Source organism: Scomber japonicus, chromosome 2 (assembly GCF_027409825.1).
Source record: "Scomber japonicus isolate fScoJap1 chromosome 2, fScoJap1.pri, whole genome shotgun sequence".
Taxonomy (NCBI): domain Eukaryota; kingdom Metazoa; phylum Chordata; class Actinopteri; order Scombriformes; family Scombridae; genus Scomber; species Scomber japonicus.
Window position 1 is genome coordinate 34,834,461 of NC_070579.1, and position 20,684 is coordinate 34,855,144.

Genomic DNA, 20,684 nt, shown 5'->3' on the forward strand with positions numbered 1-20,684 from the left:
GAGGGAAAGTAGCTGCTTTACCACCGTCTGCCGGAACCCAAAGTTCTTTGTTTGTATTAAGCTTCAGGGCAAGAAAAAGCTTGAACGCCACGATGGCCGATAAGATGAGCATGTCTCTGGATGACATTATCAAGCTGAACAAGAAAGGAGGCAGCGGCCGAGGCGGTGGAGGAGCATCGTCCGGCTCGGGTGGAAGTTCAGGTCGGGCCGGTGGTGGATGGTCGAGGTCGGTGAGGAGTCGACCGAATAACTTCAACCGCGACCGGAACAACAGAAGCACGCCGTACACCAGGGTATGAAAGAGAAACGCGTTGAATGGAGGTGAAAGAAACGTGGCCATACGTGATTTATCGTGTTATTCATTTACAGCCGTGCTAACACGATAACGGGCTTCCGTTACCGGTGTTTTTAATGACGGAGCTTTCCATTGACGCTAACTGTCCGATAATGAGTTCACATACCTACACTGAATGTTTCTTCAGCTGTTGGATGTTTACTATAACCGCGTGTCACGCTTACTGATAAGTACTGACCAGAGGCAACAGGTCTGAACAGATTTTAAAACCATGTGCCCTGAGTGAGAGACTGGCGCTTTTATCAAGATGGCCGCTTTGTGCTACTGGAGAAGCAGTTCGTTGTAAAGTTATCAGGATGAGGAATTGGTAGCTTATAGTGTGCCATCATTTGGCCAGGTGTGTTTTTTTTTAATTCGAAGACTTAGTTGAATATGTTGAAATGTATTTAAATCTGCCACCTTCAATCCTTTGTTCTTTGTCTTGTCCAGTCCAAACTTTATTCATCACCACATCAGTAGAAGGTGATGAAATGCAGATTTCCCACGTTTTTAAGAAGACATTTCTCAGAACTCACTAGTAGTTTTTAAAAGTGGAATTGACCATACTGACTGTTTAATGTTATGTGACTGTTATCTGAACGCCACTACAACATGGGCTATATGGGGAAATTTGCATTGTTACAACAGCAGTGGACAGCAAAATAGAGCAGCAATAAGAAAAGAATAAATGACAATAAATAAGTACAAAGACAAAAAGAACAATGCTTTGTATCATCAGTAGAGGTGGGTATTGGTACTCAATACCTCTTTAAGGTATCAATCAAAATAAATCAATACCAAGTAGTATCAAAACGTCTCCCATCAAATGATACCTACAATCGAGCCTTTTTGCACCCAGGGCTAAAAAAATATGTGTATATTTGTATGGACTTGCTCACAGCCAATCAACACAGATGTTGTGATTGGCCCACAGCAACTACAGCCTGTCTGTGGTGGTGAAGTCACATTGAATTTGAGTTAGCATGTATAGCAGTTTAACAGCCAAGATAACACCTACCTGATAACCACCTTAACGCTGTTAAGTGTGGCTAGACTACACGCCTGTAACATCGGATGAAAGCGAGTGCACAAAACGTGTAACGGGTATCGAATGAAGTACTCAATTGGTATCAGTGTCACTTTAAGGGTACTGGTATCATAATTTTAAATGGTACCAAACCCTCATCATCAGATTAATCAAGTATTTCTTAGACTATAACCAAAATATACTCCTTTACTGAGACTGGCTTTTTCACTATTTTACATACATTTGACATTGGGGTTGAGTAACTGTTGTAGCTTTTAGAACATGGGCACACCCCATTGTGAAATGTTAAGCTGAAACTGTTAACATTTCAAAAGGAACCTAAAAGCAGTTTTTCTTTTGTTGCTCTTCACAGCCCAGAGAACTGCCAGACAAATGGCAGCATGACATGTTTGAGGAGCAAGTCCAGTCCAGTGGGCGCAGAGTACCAGAGAGAAGCGAACGAAGTGAAGAAAACAGTGGCAAGCTGCTAGTTTCCAATCTGGACTTTGGCGTCTCTGACACAGATATGAAGGTAATTCACTAAAAATGATCCTCGATGATCCATTTTGCTAGCTTTGAAGCATTGATAGTGTGACTGACATTTCTGTTTTGCTCTGCAGGAGCTGTTTGAAGAGTTTGGGGAAATAAAGAAAGTATCTGTACACTATGACCGGTCCGGTCGCAGTAAAGGGACTGCAGATGTTCACTTTGTAACAAAGGCAGACGCACTCAAAGCCATGAAGCATTACAACGGTGTCCCACTTGATGGTGAGGATTCAGTTCTCGTGCTACAGTGGTGTTATCATACTTTGGGTACTACTTTAGAAGCACTTGGAAGAAATGTACCGTTTCATGTGTTTCCACTTGTTTCCCCTTCATATTCAGGCCGTCCCATGAAAATCCAGCAGATGACTTCAGAGGTCGACACACAGAGCAGACCGTCTACTCAAAGGTATGTCCTTACAAAACTATGTAGGAAGAAAGTATAGATTCAGCTATCATGGTATTATGGTACACTAGGGTATTTAGAAATCTTGAAATTATGATTTTTTCCAATACCGTCAAAAATATACAGGTGCTCCTCTCTCTGTTAAACTGAAGTGGAGATGCTGTATTGAGGTGGTGTATTGCTGTGCACAACTTATGCCACCAGAGGTCAGTCCCTTCTGGTGGAACAGACTGCTGAACTGAGAAAGATTGTAACTGTGAGTGAATCATGAAAATATTGTCACACATAACTTTTTTCCCCCCAACTACAAGCAGTTCATTAGTGGTATGATGTTATTCAACTGTCAGTTTGCCACCCGCACATTATCTCTGTACAGCCCGCTGATGTGCTGATCCGTGCCGTTGCAACAAGTATCATCGGGTCCTCCAGCAAGAGTCTGTGGAAGAAGGCGCTTATTTCCTATCTGTTCATTATTCTATTGGTCATAAGTACTTAAACCCAGCAAAACTTGTCTAAGTAGGCTAATTGCATATTAGACGCACAGCTTTGTAGGCTAGACAGTGTCATACATGTTACAATGACTCCTATCACCAGCAGCTCAGCTTTTATGGTAAATGGACTGTATTTGTATAGAGCCTTTTTGTAGTCTTCCGAGCACTCAGGGAGCTACATTCACCCATTCACATACACGGATGGTACAGCGGGATGATTAATCACATTTTTTCGCTCCTCCTTAAAAGCCCAAACTCACCCTTAGTGGGAGTCCACATAGGAAGTGAGACATGAGCGGTGCAGCAGCCGGACAAACTACCTCTACCAGGCTGACTGACAGCAGAAATGTACTGAACCAAAATAGTTTGCATGTCGGCTCCAAGGGAAGAAAGCGACAGTGTTTTGTATCTATTAATCCGTAGATTGACTCATTATTTCCCAGCCTACTGTAGTGAGTGAGGGGAATCTCTCTGTAGTGAAACAGATGAGCTCACAGACAGACTGGGAGCCTTAATCAATCAATGTAAATATGGTAAAGTTTAAAATAATCTCCATACATACAGTGGAATATTTGTTTGATTTATTTTTAAATGTGACTCAGAGGTTTAAAAATACAGGGGGCCTCCCTGAGACATGTTGCATGTCTCAAAGTCTGTGGATTGATACAGTTAATACAAATGGAAGTGTTTCTGAGAGTCAGTGAATAATATTTACAAAATTGATTGTGATTATTTTTGCCATAATAGAGCAGCACCGACTGATGGTAGAAGCTACTGTGCTTTTGTTTGTTTGGGGTTTTTTTCTCATTTTTGGGGTATATTTTGCCTTTATTTAAGTTGCCTTTAGTGGATGGCAGAGGCCAACAGGAAACTGGGTGAGAGGGGGGTGGGTGACTTGCAGCAAAGGTATCTTGCTGGAGTCAAATCAGGATTGTTATGATTATGTGGCATGCACGGAAACCACTTGGCTACCAAAGCGCTCCGGCTGGTCTTTTTACACAAATATCTACATACAGTATACCCCAGTGAAATTTTGTGAAGATATGAAACAATAGAGATCGCCCAAGCCTAGTTACTATAATAATTATCTGTAAAATGAGATCTCATCTAAAAAAATGACTGGTCTTTTTGTGCTGTTGCAGTTCAAACAGAGGGTTCGACAGGAGCAGGCTCGGTCAACCCAAGTTTGAAAGGAACGAAAGGAATGACAGGAGTGAAAGAAATGACAGGAGTGAAAGGAGTGAACGGAGGCAAGGTGGCGGTGGAGGTGGCAGAGGCTCCAGAGGGCGAGGAAGAGGAGGCGGAAACAGACCCCAACTTACTGCAGAAGAGCTGGATGCCCAGTTGGATGCTTACAATGCCATGGTATGTACCTGTTAAATCCTTCATTTACTCTATTCTTTCTTCTGCTGTGGAGATCTGATGCTGATCTTGTTTCATTTCTTTCAGTCTCAGATGGACACCAGTTAGAAGCACTTGGACAGAAACCTGCACCAGTCTTTTTGTTTTTGTTTTTTTGAAACATTGGACGTGATGGATCGGACCTCATTACACTTGTTTTGAAGCCATTGTATTTTACGGACCAATACATTCTATCAATTTTAAAATTTCTCTATATTTTTGTGACCATGTTTCTGGAATGTTCTATGTTTTAAGGATTTTTTTTTTGCACCAAGGCCATCAGCTTCTGTGCTTTTCCAAATGAATGGAGAATAGCCTTAAATCATGCAACATCAGTGATTTTTCTTCTTTTTTTTCAGCGATTTGATAGACTGTTAAATGTGATGTTAAAATGTTATTGTACATCAGTTCTGTCACTTGGTACTGTATACTTGACATATGGACATATTTCCAAGGGTTTTGTACATAAATGCAGTATATATACTGAATCATCTGGTGTTTGTTTGTTTATTAAGAAATGAAAGTGAAAACATTGGGCAGAAACCATATATGAACGAATGAAAAGAGAATTGTGCTGTTAGAATATTTTTTTAATTTAATTTTCAATTGAATTGAAAACATCTCCAGCAATGATAAAAAAGGATAGTCCACAAACACAACCAGTCAAATGTTTGAAAGACACACCCTCTCATTCACTTGAATGGGAAATTGTGTCAGAACTATTGACTTGTACTAAGATCATTTACAAATGTGATTCCCAGTCCTCCTCCTGTGTAAAAATCCATTCTATCACTTTACCTAATCCTTATATCAAAATAATCTGTATTGGCCAAGCATGTTTACACACAAAAATAATTTGACTCTGGTTTACTGGCTCTCAGTATTTACACAGAATAACATTCAGAAATATAGACAAAGAAATACCATAAATGGGTGAAAGGTCTAGAGTGCTGAGATGGATATTAATGGGATATTAATTAATGAAAGAAAATGATTTAGATGCATATAGTAGGTCATATGAGGATTCAGCTGTCCTGAGTTAGTCAAATGAAGGGGGGTATCTTCCAGTTACTTTTGTATTGAAATTATTCATTATATATAAGTATGTAGGCTGAAAGACATATCCTTAAATTGCAACATGTTCAGGAGGAGAAAACTGTGACTTTTATATCTTACGCTACATATTACACTGTTTAAAGAGTGAAGATTCAGTAAGGGGTCAATGAGTTTGTCTGAAAACTGAATTTTGAGTGTGCGCGCTCCCTCCGTTCAACGTGCGCGGACCTGTTCCCGGACGCACGGGGCGGCGCCGGCAATCCCGTTGTCCGCCATACTTGCACAGCAGCGCAGAGCTACGAACGCACTTACCGCAAAGGCTCCGGGAAACACTACTGCTTTTAATATAAAGGTAGGTCCTCTCAGTCTCTGTCGCAGCGAGAAACAGCGTCTCTAGAACATTCTTAACCGGCACGCACCGTAAAAAAGCGTTTTTATTTTTCTCCCGCCCTCCTTTAAGTGATGATAACTTGTCCGGCTAATGTTAGCCCGCAGGCTGTGGTTAGCTTGGTTGGATTGTTCCCAGAAAAGCAGCAGCTAGCCACTTGTCTTTCTCTTCAGTCCCACCCTGAAGGAAAGGCTCGGCGCCAAGAAAAGTTTAGACCCATTGTTGAATAGAAATGCTTTTTTTTTCATTTATCACTTGGACTCGTTAACATGTTGAGCCGGTGAAGTGAAAAGCTGCCGGTATTCAGGGAGAGCCAGCCTTCACAGTCATGACATGTTACTGTTTCATCTGTAAGGCAGCTGCGATCAGCCTCCTGACTCTCCTGTGCTCTATAACGCTGCATAATATAAGCAACATTTGTAACTGTAACTGTATCTTCACAGCTAATTTTTCCCCAAGAAAATATTAATTTAAGTATTTGCACTGATTTCTAAAATAAGCTGTGATTGATAACTTTGACGTGTCAGGGAGAAAAAAATGTTATGCATTTACTTATATTATATATGCATATGGTATATAACTAAGTATTTTATTAATATTCTCCTATTTAATTCTGTAGTAGCAGTAGGTGACATTTAATCTTTGGATCAGACCTGCAGGAAGAGACTGGACAGATGGTGCTGTAGCCCTGCAGTTTGTTAGTGTTTAACATTGAAATTGATTTACTGTAAAGAAGGCCAGGCCAGACAGAAGAGGTAAACTTCAGTGAGTCACACTCCGCCCTCCTGCACACTTCTGCGCTGTTTATGTGGATTTGAAGTTTCTACCTTCCTGTCTTATTCAGTGTGCAGTATGCCTGTTATAAAGGCTGCTTCCCTCTCTCTCTCCCTTCAGGCTGGGTGGGGTGGGCCTTTCACACTGCCAGTGCAATCCTCAAATTTCTTTATGTTGGTGTTTTGCATGGCAACACATGATGAGGTGGCTTTCTTTTGCCAGTCCATCTGTAAATCTGGAGTCTTTTGAAGCCGTCTGAACTACGGAAACTAAGGTGTCATACTTCCATCAGCAATTCTCAGCGGTATTTAAAACAGTAACATAACAAATAAATCCATCGATTAAAGGCACCATCCTGCGTGCCGGCGTGACCTTTCTATAGGTCCACCTAAATAGAAGCACTGATTTTTCTCCACAGTGACACAGGGTTTAATGCCAACGGCAGTTACATAATGCGTCCAGTCTCCAGCGCCCCCCCCCCCCCCTCCCCATCACCATCACCACTACCACCTCTCCTGTCATCACAAACAGCCTTGATCTAAACATTTTTTATTCTTGCAGATATTAGATTTGGTTATGCAAAACAGTGGAGTGCATTCTGGCATCAAAGCAGTATTCAATAAAATAAAAAAAGAGTCTGGACTCCTTTGCTGCAGTACCTAGTCATATGACCCATCATCTACCAGGTCTGTTTTGCAGTTTTTAGAGAAGAAGAAAAGAAGTCGTGAAACGTAGCAGGGGACTTGCTTCTAATAACCTCTTTTTGAATTTCAATAGGAAAGCATATATAAAGTGAGATCTGATCACTAGCTGAGGTTCTAAAAAATGAATCCCTCTCTCATGTAGTCAGCAGTCTTTGGTTCCTCCCTCTGCTCAGGTGACAGAATGTGCATGCAGGGTGAAAACCAGGATGAAAAAAGGGGTGAACATTTGAGCAGACTATCCCCCCCTCCTGCTCAGGCATGTTTAGCGACTCAAGTGATGGAGTCGACCAGTGCCGTTCGTAGAAATTCCTCTGATGGCTGCTAGTTCGGGCAGGTTAGAAAAGTGAGACCTGTGAAGAAGGTATGCTGAGGCACACAAAATTCAAACTAGGAGGAGGATGAACCTGGACAAAGATAATCACAGCAGCCTTCACAGCTGTTGACAGGACTGTGATTGTTTGTAGAAGTAAAATACTCCACAGCTGGTTTACATCCAGATTAGAAAATGTCACTCGATTTAATAATAGAAATTGTATTTGCAATCATGTCTTAAAACCTTTCCAATCACTCACCACTCTGGTTGAGTGTGTGGTTGCTGAACACGCTTCGGTCTCTCCATGGCTGCCGTCATAATGTAATGTAAACTGATGTCAAGCAGGCATTAAAGCATTATTATTTACTGAGGGCTGTTAGGTTGAGATGTGGGTAAAATTAGATCTTGCAGCTTTATTTCACTGCAGCTTAATGTAAAATGTCTTCTGACCTACCTGCAGGTCTCACACACTTCCACAGTTCAGACGTATAGCTGCGTGTTTGGCGTGACAGTGAAGGATTAAGCTCATTTACAAACGCCCAAAGAGATCCTTCATTTCCACATTAGAGCAAATTAGTGTTGTTTTTTTTTCAACGCAGAACAGCCCTTTAGGTTTCTCCAGGTATAGCAGAGCTCAAAATGTCGGTATAATTATTTCGAGTATCTGTATTGCTGCACCAACATGATTGGAGATAAAGCAGCAGCGCTAAGGAGGTGTAGGAGGACGCCACTTTAATGATTCTCATGTCTCCACTGCATTTCTCAAGCGTCTGGGGGGGATTCTTTGGGCCTTTTGCTGCTGTTAAGTGTCGAGGGTGGGATGGCCTTAATGTGAAAGTCAAAGTCTTTTTGGCATAAACAAAGCTCTTCCTGCTTTTGTTCATCGTCTAGTTTCGGGTGGAGGGATTTTTAATTTTTTTCCCCAACAAACCCTCCTTAGTAAGGAATGACCTCGCCATGGGGAAATACAGGAGGAAGAAACAAGGTTATTCCAGGTCATTAACTTTTTAGGCACTTAAATTGATGCAACACAGAAATTAAACGCTCTTAGTTCCATTTCACTGGGACTTTAGTGCTGCTGTCCCACATGTAGTAGTTCAGAAGTAGTTTAGAAGACTCATCTCAAGGCACTTTACATAAAGAGTACAGTCTGGACCTGCTCTAATTATTATATTATAGTTAGTTATTCACATTTACATTGATAAAGGTTGAGCATGAAGTTTAAATTTAATAAGAGTGAGGTTTCTTGTGTCCTAGGCCCCAAAATGTCAGTGTAAATGTAATTATTTATTAGTGCAAGCAAATAGTGTAAAATGTGCATCTACAGTACTAACTGACTGTCAGGTGGATTGTCACTAAAACAAGAATAGCTGTCCCCCTTAAGTGAACCTTGTTAGGTAAGGCCCAGTGTCGTTAATTTCAAGGCTAAACGTTTTCACTTTAATCGGCAGGTGACAAACAGGATGTAGGAACTTGGCTCTGGATCTCGGGGAGTTGTAGCATTTATTCACCGACAAAGAGCCTAAACTGTACACACTGCGCTGCTGTGTTTATATTTTGTTGCTAACTTCATATTCTAGTTCCAGTTTCCAGGCTCACTGCCACCCCCCACCCCCCTTCTCTCAACTGCACACAACCTACACACTGAACTATCCCATTCTGGAAAAAATGCACTTGTTTCAAAGCAGTTTTCTAAATGTATTCATTTAACTGAATAGCTGACTAATGAAGACAGTATTTATTTATTTTTTTTAACTCATCTGGAGTGGCAAGTAAATTCTTCTTCCACTTCTCCCTGATAAGTGACAAGCCTTAACCTGGAGCCCTGTATTCACTGTAGTTGTAAAGCAGTGTGTTGTACACTATTGTGAGCTTATAGCATTGAAAAAGCAGTGAAAGACTCAACTGTGTTTAGTCCATTTCTCTAAAAAAACAACATCCCTGCAGGTCATCTTTTTCTCTCAAAGGAGCATGGTCCATTTCCAGTGATGTAAATACTGTCTGGAAGAGGCGGTGATGTTATTTCAGAGAAGCGTGCTCTGATGATATCACACTGCTGGGTTAAGTCAGCAGCTGCAGGAGTCTCATCAGCTGCAGATTCAGTCGGCTGCACGCTGCACTACAGCATTCCTTCACCAGCAGTATTGTTGTGGTCATCTGTTTGTCATCTGATTAACAACCTCTTTCTCCAGAGGCAAGTGTCCATTACGATCACAAGAAGACTTGTAGTTTACAGCCGCTTTTTTTTCCCCCCACCGTTTCTCCTCCCTCTCGTCTCCAGACATGGCTGAGGATGAGGTGACTCCAGAGCAGCTAGCAGCGATTGCAGCCGAAAATGAGGAGCCGGAGCCGGTGAACTACAAACCTCCAGCCCAGAAGAGTGTGAAAGAGATCCAGGAACTGGATAAGGATGATGAGAGCCTACGCAAATATAAGGAAGCCCTGCTTGGTGCCGGGGTTGCTGAAGTTGGTAATGCATTGCATGTGTGTGTGTGTGTGTGTGTGTGTGTGTGTGTGTGTGTGTGTGTGTGTGTGTGTGTGTGTGTGTGTGTGTGTGGGCAGGCAACTGAATGAGCAGGTCAAAGTAAGCAAGTTGCATAGAACATTAATCCAACTTTTCATCATCTCTGATTTGCTAATGGATTGGGAAAGATGATACCTGATTGGTCAGTAGTGTCATAGTATTAGAAGTATGAGGTGCAATATATGTGATGTATAATCTATTAAGGTCGGGGATTAAACTTTCTTCTAATTGTCACTTGTTTCTCGTAAATTACAGCACAAATATAGAACTTCAGCCTCTAAAAAGTAGTTAAAGTAATAATCATGAAGATTTTTATTGAGATAAATGTCTGTTAAGTCACAATCTATGACTGAATAAGGTGACATGGTGGTGATTGAGTCTATGGTCTGTTGATTAAAGCTCTTATATTTGCAGAATTATGATTATTATGAGCCAGGTGTTGGTGCCATTTATTCAAATCACAAGTGGTGCAGTTATTGTTTTCCAGAGAGAGTAGGTGGAGCTAACAACAGTCTCACTCTTCAATTGGCTTGTGGTAGCGTGATGTCACACAGCGACATGTTTGGATGTGTAGGAATGGCGTTAAGTGAGAGCCAAAAACACATCTGCAATTACCTCTTATCACCATAAACTGTTGCCAAAGAGAATGAAAAGGAGATCTTTAAGATTGTTTTAAGGAAAACAATCTGAGAAGGAATAATCAGCTGAAGTTTGTGAGGCTGTATCTCATTGTTGAAATAAACCTTCTACAGTATATGAGTTGGAAAAAACAGAAGAAGTGTGATATTATACCATAAAACGTGCTGTTGCTGCGGTCATAAACTCTATTTTCTACTGACCCACAACACTGAGCTTGCTATCTTTTTCCTCTTTGTTAAAACATGAGAGCTGACACAGTTGGTCCATAAATTAATCAGCAGATTGACAAAATTGTTCAATAGCTCGAGACATTGGTCATGCCAAATATTTGCTGGCTTCAGTTTGCCCAATGAGGATTTACTACATATTAAATTGATTACCTTGGACTTCTTTAGACTGCTAATTTGACAAAATTAGCTACTTCAAGATGTCATCTTTGGGCTCTGAGAAATTGCAAGCATTTTTTTACTCTCTCTGATATTTCACATGGAGAAAAGATCAAGTTCAAGTTTATTTATTTGTTATTCCATCTACATCTATTAAATACATGCAGCAGAACCAAATAACGTTTCTCTGGACCAAAGTGCAAGAGAAAATATGACTGGCAGTTAAATTGATAATAAAAAAAATATTTTGTTGCAGCTATAATAAAAATGTCCTCACTGTTTACTGAAAGTAGCGCCACAGTAGGTCTCAGAGGTTTCCAGATCATAGTGTTGCTTATATAAGACTGTCAGAGGGAGCAGTGTGTGTTCATGTGACCCAATATTTTCTAGTATGTTGAAGCCCTGATGGTCAGTATGTGGTCTCTGGGAGAACAGAAGAGGTCTCTTCACTGGGACTGGGAATAAAGTGAAGTTTAATTAATGCAGAGGCTGTCCCAACTACAGCAGAGCTGTCCTCATTTCAGCTCCTCTAAACTCACACACACACTCCAGCAGCTGCTCTATAGAGGACACATCTGGTGCAGTCTTGTTGGAAGTGTCTGAGCCTGGCCTAAGCTGTGTGCATGTGTCTACTCTACGTAGGTGGTGTCACATCATCTGTAGGGGTGGTGGGGTTATTATTAAATAATACCCCTCACAAAATGCACTGCTGCAAATATTTTATATGTATTCAAACAGCTGGGTTAACATATTGAGCCACTGCTACTAACTTCTTGTCAAAAGAAACACACACACACACACACACACACACACACACACACACACACACACAGAGTAATGGGCTAATATGCCAACAGTCTCAGAAAGCTGTCTGGAGATGGACTTGGTGATTTTTGTTAATCCTTCTTTTTTTTTAACTCTTGTCCCAAATTCCTCCACAAATTAAATATGTAGAACTTAGTGGCATCTAGTCATGATTTTGCAGATTGCAATCAAATGTGTATGCCCCCCCCCACCAAGCCTGTAGGACAGAGGTGTCCAAACTATGCCATAAAGGTTCATGTAGCTGCAGGTCTTCATTCCAACCAAGCAGGAGCACACCAGACTTAACTCATTTAATCGACTGATCTCAGTCTTTAGACAGTTGATTGGTGGAATCATGTGCTTGTGATCTATTGGAACAAAAACCTGCAGATACACAACCTATTATGGAATAGTTTGGACATACCTCCTGTAGGAACCTACGTGGACCCCAAAACCCCATAAGGCTTTCTCTATAGCTAGTGTTTGGTTTGTCCATTCTGCACTACTGTAGAAACATGGCGGCACCACATGGCGGCACCACATGGTGGACGATGACCCACTCCCTATGTAGATATATTATATATCATTCTAAGGTAAGAAAAACACAATGATTCTTATTTTAAAACACTATTTAGAAGATACTTTTGGATATCATATTCCATTTATGCCAAGTCCGTTCTTTGGACTTGCATCCTACCCGGGATAACAGAAGGTCTGCTCCAGCTCAAATGTTTGCTATAATAACTAATTTGAGCAGTTGGGTCTCCAAGACTGTTAAGAGCATATATTGACCAACTTATCAGAGTGAACTCAAATGAGCTCAGTTTAGGACAAATTTGTGCAGAGATCTCCAGATTGATTCGACTAGCCGTCGACAACCATTATACCCCGCCTCTTCTTTTGACCAACATTAAAGATGCATGCCACCACTTCCCTCTACCGAGTGTCTAACATCATGCTATTCACAGACAGAGACAAAATAGAAAATCAATATTATATTGTAGTGGGCCGCCACAAATAAATTAATGAATGTTTAATAAGGAGCAGTAAATATACAATGTTTAAAATCAAACATCTGTTTTTGTAAATGTCTTGTTTTTTCATCCTGTTTCAGATCCCACCTCTCCCAACGTCCAGGTGACCCGGATGTCTCTGATGTGTGAAACCGCCCCAAACCCTCTCGTCCTGGACCTGCAAGGTGAGCCCCCTGTTTACACTGTTTGATGCAGCAAAGAAGGAGATGACCTGCTTGCATGATAACTTAAATGTGTGCCTTTTGTCCTTTGAAAAAAATAAAAATAAAAAAGGTAAGTTGTAACCAAGCATGCTGAGTTCATTAGACTATAAGTGGTCAAAGCAGCTGTTTTGGATCTGAAAATTCATAGAGAATCGACAGCATGTTCTTCCCCCACATTCTCCAGATATCATTTCAACACAGAGAAGCTGTCTTCTGTATCTCTGTCCTCATTCTACAGCTGCTTTCACAACACTAGTAACTATATTTGTCGCAGTCAAATATAGCATCACTGCTGACCCCTGCCATTGGCTCTGCTGTTTTTAATTTTTCGTCCAACACTCTCCTTTCAAATCCATCTGTGAACGTTCCAAGCTGCTCTGAGCAAGAGCTGCGCGAGGCTGTGTTCACGATATTCCCAGCGATGATCCGGTTGTTACGACTCCCACCTCTGGATCCGCTCGAGCCCCCAGATGGCCTAGATACGAATCCACACAGAACATTCTGTGCTGCATCTCCTCTTTCCCTCTATCAGTCCAGCTTTCCCTGCTGTCTCAGCTCAGCACTAACTGCCCTCTCTGTAAATACAATTAAAACTATTTGACTGATTACAGGGTTTCCATTCCATATTCCCACCAGTAATAGCTTTTTTTCAGCTGTTGAAATCTGGCCGCATTCTCATCAAATATTTGGTTTGAATTATACGTAGAAAACCCCCCAAAAAACACAATATTCAGATCATCATGGGACACTTAAATTTCTTATATGCACTAAAGGCTTTAAGAGTTAGATTCTCAAAGCTAGGTGTTGGTGTTGGAAAAGAGACATGAACAAGTGGAAAAGGAGACTGAAAATATTTGAAGCGTTATCAGATTCGTACTTCTTATTAGTTGTATTTAGATATGCAGAAGGTTTTTGCTGTAGATGGTGAATATTCACATCAGTAATTATTGCAGGGCTTTTATATTGTATAATATTATATTTGATCATACAGGACATTCAATAAACTGGTACCTCAGTTTGTGTATGGCCAGTATTCCCCAAAAATACAATAATGAAGTCTTCATGTTAAATGAAGACAAGGATATAAATGGTGTTTGATTGTTGTGTTTGGGTGAAATGCATCTTTAAGGTGCATGTGAAGTTCCAGTTAAAGCCTGCTGAGGATGAGTCATACTAACATTGATCACTGCCAGGAAAGTGTGCTTCAGCTTGTATGTACCAGCCGTGTCTGATGTCGGAACCCTCGGGAAGAGGAGAACACACAACACATCCTCTGCTCAGCTGGAAGCTCACAGTCACATCAACAGCCTGTTTTTAGAGGCTTGGGAACTCCAGGACGATGACTCCCAATGTGGAGGCTGCCAAATATTTCTTTTTTTTTTTTTTTTTTTTATGGAATAGAAAAAGAAATTCTGGTTTATGAATTTGTTGTTATCATGTTTAGAGTTTCTGGAGTTTCTCTCTATAATTGACATTTACATATACATTTATAATAACACACTGTAACTCCTACTGTGAGCACCCATAACTGAATTAGGGTTAAGGTTAGTAACTAACAATTAAAGATTATTTTTCATTATTGATTAATCTACTGATTATCATCTTTATTAATTGTGGTGTATAAATCCTTAGAAAACACAGTGATAAAGCCCATCATATACGCTACAATGAAAGGTACAGAAATATCATTAGGTGACTTGTTTTATCCAACAGTCCCAAAACTAAAAATGTTCAATATACTCTCACAAAAGACAGAGAAAAGCTGCAAAGTCTCACAATTGAGAACTCAAAACCATCAAATATTTTCAATTTTTGCTTGAAAAAATGACTTCATTTTCAGTTGATTATCAAAATAGTTTTCTTTTAATCAAGTAATCGTTTTGAATAATTGTTGCGTCTCTAAACGTGGTGCTGGTAAAACATCTATTCTACTGTATTGTGAGAATATAGAAAATGTTTTCATAGGATGTTCGTTTTGAGAATGATTAACATTTAATATTACAGTTGCATGCCATCAAAAACAAAAAAACAAAAACAGCATGTTTCTAACTGATATAGTGTTGAATATATACACATGTGTGTGTGTGTGTCTGGCTCTTAATGGTGATTCAGTCCACTCAGTTACAGCAAGCAGCAGTCAAATCTCCAGCCATAATTAAATACTTTAACATCACAGTGCCTCATCCATCATTGATGCTTATCACTTATAGTTAATCAATGATTTCATCAAAACATCAATTAGCCAAGATTGTTTCCTTGTATGTAAAGATGATGGCGTTCTTTCCTGTTGCTCGTCACAAAAATTGAAACAAGAAATAATAAAAAACTTTGAACATTTGATTTCTTCCAAAGTTTATTCAGCTGACTCAAAAGAGAAGACTGAGTCATCAGATAGTAGTGTATATGAGCTGTGCTCATGTAAAGTAGGCAGTTTGAAACACTTCCACCTGTCTTACAGGAAGTATCTTAGTGCTCCAACCATCAAGAAGTTAACTGGAAGCTTTCTCAAATATAAAATATTGACTTGGTATTGTTGGATTGTGTCTTTGATTCTCCCAATGATTAAATCAATGTGACTGTGATGAACTGAATATTGATACTTGTGCATTTTGTTCTCTTTTGGTTTCTAACAGGAGACCTGGAAGCCTTTAAGAAGCAGGCCTTTGTGCTGAAGGAGGGAGTGGAATACAAAATAAAGATCAGCTTTAAGGTGAGAGCTGCTCTAGCTACAGTTATATGTACAGAGAATAAGACTGTTCATTATCTGTGCCTTTTATTTGTTGTACTTATGAAAATACACCAGTTGGAAGTGATTGATGAACTGGACATTGATGCTATTATTATCAGATCACAGAGCTAGGCTGCCTAATATTACCAAACTGACAATCCATGAGTGTGACATAGTTTAGAAAAGTAAATTCATTGCGCTTCTTTCACACATGCTGTTGCACCAGGACAGTTTCAGTATATCTGCTGGTTTCAAACTTTTTAAAGCATCGAATTGAATTTCCTCAAATAATGTATTCCATTTAATTTACACAGGTCTTGAGTATTTCTTCTCGACTGCTGCAGACAGCTGCATTAACAGGCTGTATAAAGTGAGACTGGGGTGACAGTGGATTGTGCTGCACAAAGCTGTTGCAAACACTGTCACTACTACTAGCTACAGTAGATGACACTCATCCACTCATATGTGGCAGTTTGAGTGAAAACTGAAGTTAGTTATTTTGTAGTTGTTTAATCAATCCATCAATGTTGTGTCACTCTCGGCCTAGGTCATGTTTTTTATTAGTAGAAATTGTTAACAGCTGGGAGATACTGATAAAAAATGGATATGAATGTCAGTAAATTACTAAATAATTGTACACCTTAGTGTCTCTACTGGCTTAATGTCATTGTCTGGACTTTGTGTTTGTGATAAAGGTATTAAACTGCAGAGAGTCCACAACCTATCTATAAAACTCTTATAATGGCAGCACTTGTGTGACAGCATTTTCCTGTTTAAAGCAGTGAATTTATTTTTTTCTGATAAATATTTGTCTTGTTTTGTATCTTGAAGAATCCCCTAATAGATTTCAAAATAACATGTTGTACTTTTGGGACATTAGTCACGGTCATGTGTTATTTATACTACAGAGTATTCTCAACCTCCAGTCCTCCACAGAAGCTTTAGAAAACTTTGAGAGCAGTTTGAACTGGAGCCCGCTGTTATCACTCAAACTTCTGCGTGTGTTTTTGTCTCTGCAGGTGAACAGGGAGATTGTTTCAGGTCTGAAGTATGTGCAGCAGACATACAGGAAAGGAATGAAGAGTGAGTGAACAAACACTAACACTAACACATCACTTCTTCCTGTGAACGCTCAACATCTAACAAATTCTGAGCTGCTTCCAGTCAAGTCTGACACTGAGGATGTGAGAATACTGGAAACAGCTTTTCATTGTCATCCTACATCATTTATTTACATATACATATATATATATATACACTAAAAGGCAACAAGAAAACAAAATGGACAACAGTCTTTCAGTCTTTCTTACAAAATGTAAGATATGTAAGGATTTAATGTCCACATTTGTCCTTTCTTCTTTGTGTCTTTGTGCACAGTTGACAAATCGGACTACATGGTGGGCAGCTACGGGCCTCGTCCCAACGAATACGACTTCCTGACCACGATGGAAGAGGCCCCGAAGGGCGTGCTGGCCCGCGGCAACTACGTCATCAAATCCAAGTTTACCGACGACGACAAGCACGACCACCTGAGCTGGGAGTGGAACCTCAACATCAAGAAAGACTGGAAAGACTAAAAAAAAAACTAAACAAGAAACAAGGGAAAAAAGAGGCCTTTGTGTCGGGGGGGCCGAGGGAAACCAATCCCTCAGCCTCCGTGTGTTCCTCAGCACCCCTCCCATTTCCCCTTACTCATCCCCCCCTCAACCACACACACACACACACACACACACACATGCCTGCCCCCGCGCCCCACGTTTCTGCCTTGTTTGTTTTTACTCTGTTGTACATTTCATGCTCTCATGCCTTAGTTCACACCTTGGCTGTCTTAACACCCCAGCGTCCATCCTCACCCACCCCTCTCTGTCCGCATCAGTAGCAGCAGTGGTAGCAGCAGCCCCCCCCCACCCACCTCCACCCTACTCCCACAGACTCCACTTGCCCTTCCGTCCATCCATCCATCACCACCTTCCTTAAAGTTTCATCGGTTGCACACCTGCTCACCGACCTGCCATCCTCACTCACTCACTCACTCACCTTACCCCCCATCCCCTCCTCCTCCTCCCTCACTCAGCCTTGTCATTTGTTCCTTTCGTCCCAGTCGTTCGCTGCTTGAAGAGATTAACCCTCCCCCCCTGCAGCCCGCTCGCCTTCCACCTCTCCAGAATGGTGTCTTCCTCTCTCAGTATGAAGTACATGTGGGAAAAAAAGCAACTGTACAATCAACTTTTGTTTGCCTTTTTTTATATAATTGTATCAATGGTTGTGTATCGTGACTGTATTCACATCACTGTTAATCAGCTGTTGTGTTCATAGCAGGCCCCACCACATCCACCTGCTCCTCCCCTCTCCTCCACCCTCTCCCCTCCTTCCCTCCCTCGCTCACTTCCAGCATTCCTTTGCTTGCCTACTTGCTTGCTGTCTTTTGATATAATTACCAATACCTGCCTTGTATTAAAAAAAAAAAAAAGAATTCATTCAGAGCTGCTCTACAGCGCCTCCCTCCCTTTCCCTAAATGTATTCACCCACTCCCCCTTTCAAACGGGGGCTGGAGGCCAAAGTGAACAAGGGAGTAACAATAGTATAAGGGTAAAAAAAAAAAAGGAAAAAAAAAGCTGCCTTACGTATCAACTTAACTTCATAATGTCTGTCCTGCCCCCCCCCCCCCCCAAACCGCGGAGGAGGACAGGACAGGAGCTCTGCAGAAATTTTAGCATGCCTTGTGTGTCATTGGCTGTCAGGTAGTCTGTATATGAAAGGGCTCACTCTCGCTATCAACTAGTAACCATCTGTAGCCCTGTTGTAGTGGAGACTGTTTATACAGGTTACTCAGATACAGCTGTGCACACGCTCACTGCCCCACCACCACCCCCTACCCCCCCCCCCACCCCAAAAAATAAACAAACACGTCTTGTAGTTGCAGGGGACTGAATGTTAAGAATAGGAGAGGGAGAAAAAAAAGTTACCAAACCCTGTTTTAGAAAAAAAAAGAATCAGTATTGATGAAACTTGGCACTTGTTCCTTTCAGCCATGAGGCCTTATCACCAACTATGATCATGTAGAGGAAAAAACAGCAACAAATGTTTCAAATTGCCTTTTTTTTTTGTTGTTTGTTTTTTTTTTCGTTGTGTTGTGTTGTTCCCCTTTTTGCCTTAATGTACATCATTCTTTCCACCCACCCCCTCACCTCCCACCCTTCTCTCGCTTGTTCAGATTGCTTCACACTCGTAGGCTGCAGTCAGGAGATGCGGGGGTGTGTAGGAGAGGAGAAGTAGCACCAGAGAAAGCACAGGAGGAGGCTGAGCCAGGCACCGTCTGCTGCTGCCGCCAACGGAGACCTCGGCGGTGTCTGAGCTCAGCCGTTAGGACTTCCAAAGCTGGTAGCGAAGAGAAAACTGACAGACCGTTCAGCCTTTTTTTTTTGTTTTTTTGTTTTAATTTTTTTACCCAGTGACCCTCTCAGACGCACACAAAAGCAACATAAACGGTCAGAGAAATGTCTGACCAGAGAAACACACGCTCTAGTATGTAATGAGAGAGGAGGGTTTTTTAAACTGACCAGTTAACACTAAATTGAAATCGACTCGTACTGTAAAAGAACATATGGATGTAAAACTGTTTGTTTTTTTTCTTCTTCTTCTTCTGATGTTGAAAAGTATGTATTCCTGCTCCATACATTCCTTCACATTGTACAGTTTCTATGAAAACGCTGGCATGCTGGTGGGGTTGTATATTCTATCATCATTTGTGATTGCTCTTCTCGGTCAATAAAGATTTTGCTCAACTTGGCCTCTAACATGTGTGCTGGTTTGACCTGAACACACTGGGTGGGGGGAGGGGAGTGGGGGGGATTTATCACTGATAATTAAAGATGCCCTCCCTACATGTTAATAATGCTCTGCTTTGAATAATTTGTAATGTCTCTCAATGAAAAATCAATCAAGTATAATATAAGAAGTTCAACTGTTGGACACATGATGTCTCCTACTCAATATTTGTACACTCAACTTGCATACTGGATTGTGATTGGCTCAAAACTAGTGATGTCATACGTCAGACTCATAGATGCTTTAAAGTTTAAAGCCTAAACTTTAAGGTGAACACACTTCTTCAGCAGATGAATATAAAAGTGATGTTACATGCCAGGCAGATGTGTGTGTGTGTGTGTGTGTGTGTGTGTGTGTGTGTGTGTGTGTGTGTGTGTGTGTGTCTCCTCCCCTTTGTGTTTCTTTCAGGTGCTTGAACAGAAACTCTGCTCACCTGTGCAGGCAGGCTCGGCTGCTCATTGGCTCTCAACCTTCCCACCTGGCCTATGGTAACAGAGGAGAGGCCTTTTAAAAAGGAGGAAATCCCAGACCTTCTTCCTCTCTCTCGGCTTTTGTTTGTTGCTACCTTTGTTTGGCATAGTGGTTTTTTCGGAGTTGGATTTTGACTGTATGTGGTGGGAGGTTTTGGGGATAGGTAATTTTGGGGTACCCTTTACATTACACACACGTAGGTGAAAATTTGTTATCTCACTAGGTTTATTGGTTGTGCCACTCTTGTAATATTTTGAAGCGTTCTTTTGTTAGATAAGCCAGTTAGGCATTTTGTTTGCACTTTATTTTTTCTTTAGAGGTAGTTTAGGTAGGCCTCCTTTTGTTATATTTATTTTATTCATTTTGGCACAATCACTGTATCCCATCCTCCCCCACTTTAGTGTGTCTTTTTGTTTCAATAAACCAAATTGTTCACTTCCACAAAGGCTTACTTGATTTTATGGTTGTCGTTATTGTCTGCTGACTGGGTGGACGTAACAAGTGAATTCTGGCTCTCCATATACTGGTGAACGGGGAGTGCAAAACAACAATACAATGTGTAAAACACTTGAAACAACATGAAACTAATTTACATTTTGGAAAAAAATGATATAAAACAATTACATTAA

The 20,684-nt window shown here is 40.9% G+C and overlaps 2 protein-coding genes across 2 annotated transcripts; both read left to right on the forward strand.

Annotated features, from left to right (window-relative positions):
- Positions 1-4,681, forward strand: LOC128371606 (THO complex subunit 4-like). The gene is made up of 6 exons (XM_053331965.1): positions 1-293; positions 1,735-1,893; positions 1,982-2,129; positions 2,247-2,313; positions 3,944-4,166; positions 4,251-4,681. The coding sequence occupies exons 1-6, from the start codon at positions 93-95 to the stop codon at positions 4,269-4,271; spliced, it is 819 nt and encodes a 272-aa protein (XP_053187940.1). The 5' UTR covers positions 1-92; the 3' UTR covers positions 4,272-4,681.
- Positions 4,682-5,534: 853 nt separating this feature from the next.
- LOC128371582 (rho GDP-dissociation inhibitor 1-like) lies at positions 5,535-17,776 on the forward strand. Its single transcript, XM_053331939.1, has 6 exons — positions 5,535-5,610; positions 9,719-9,907; positions 12,905-12,988; positions 15,661-15,737; positions 16,775-16,838; positions 17,133-17,776. The coding sequence occupies exons 2-6, from the start codon at positions 9,721-9,723 to the stop codon at positions 17,330-17,332; spliced, it is 612 nt and encodes a 203-aa protein (XP_053187914.1). The 5' UTR covers positions 5,535-5,610; positions 9,719-9,720; the 3' UTR covers positions 17,333-17,776.
- The last annotated feature ends 2,908 nt before the right edge of the window (positions 17,777-20,684 follow it).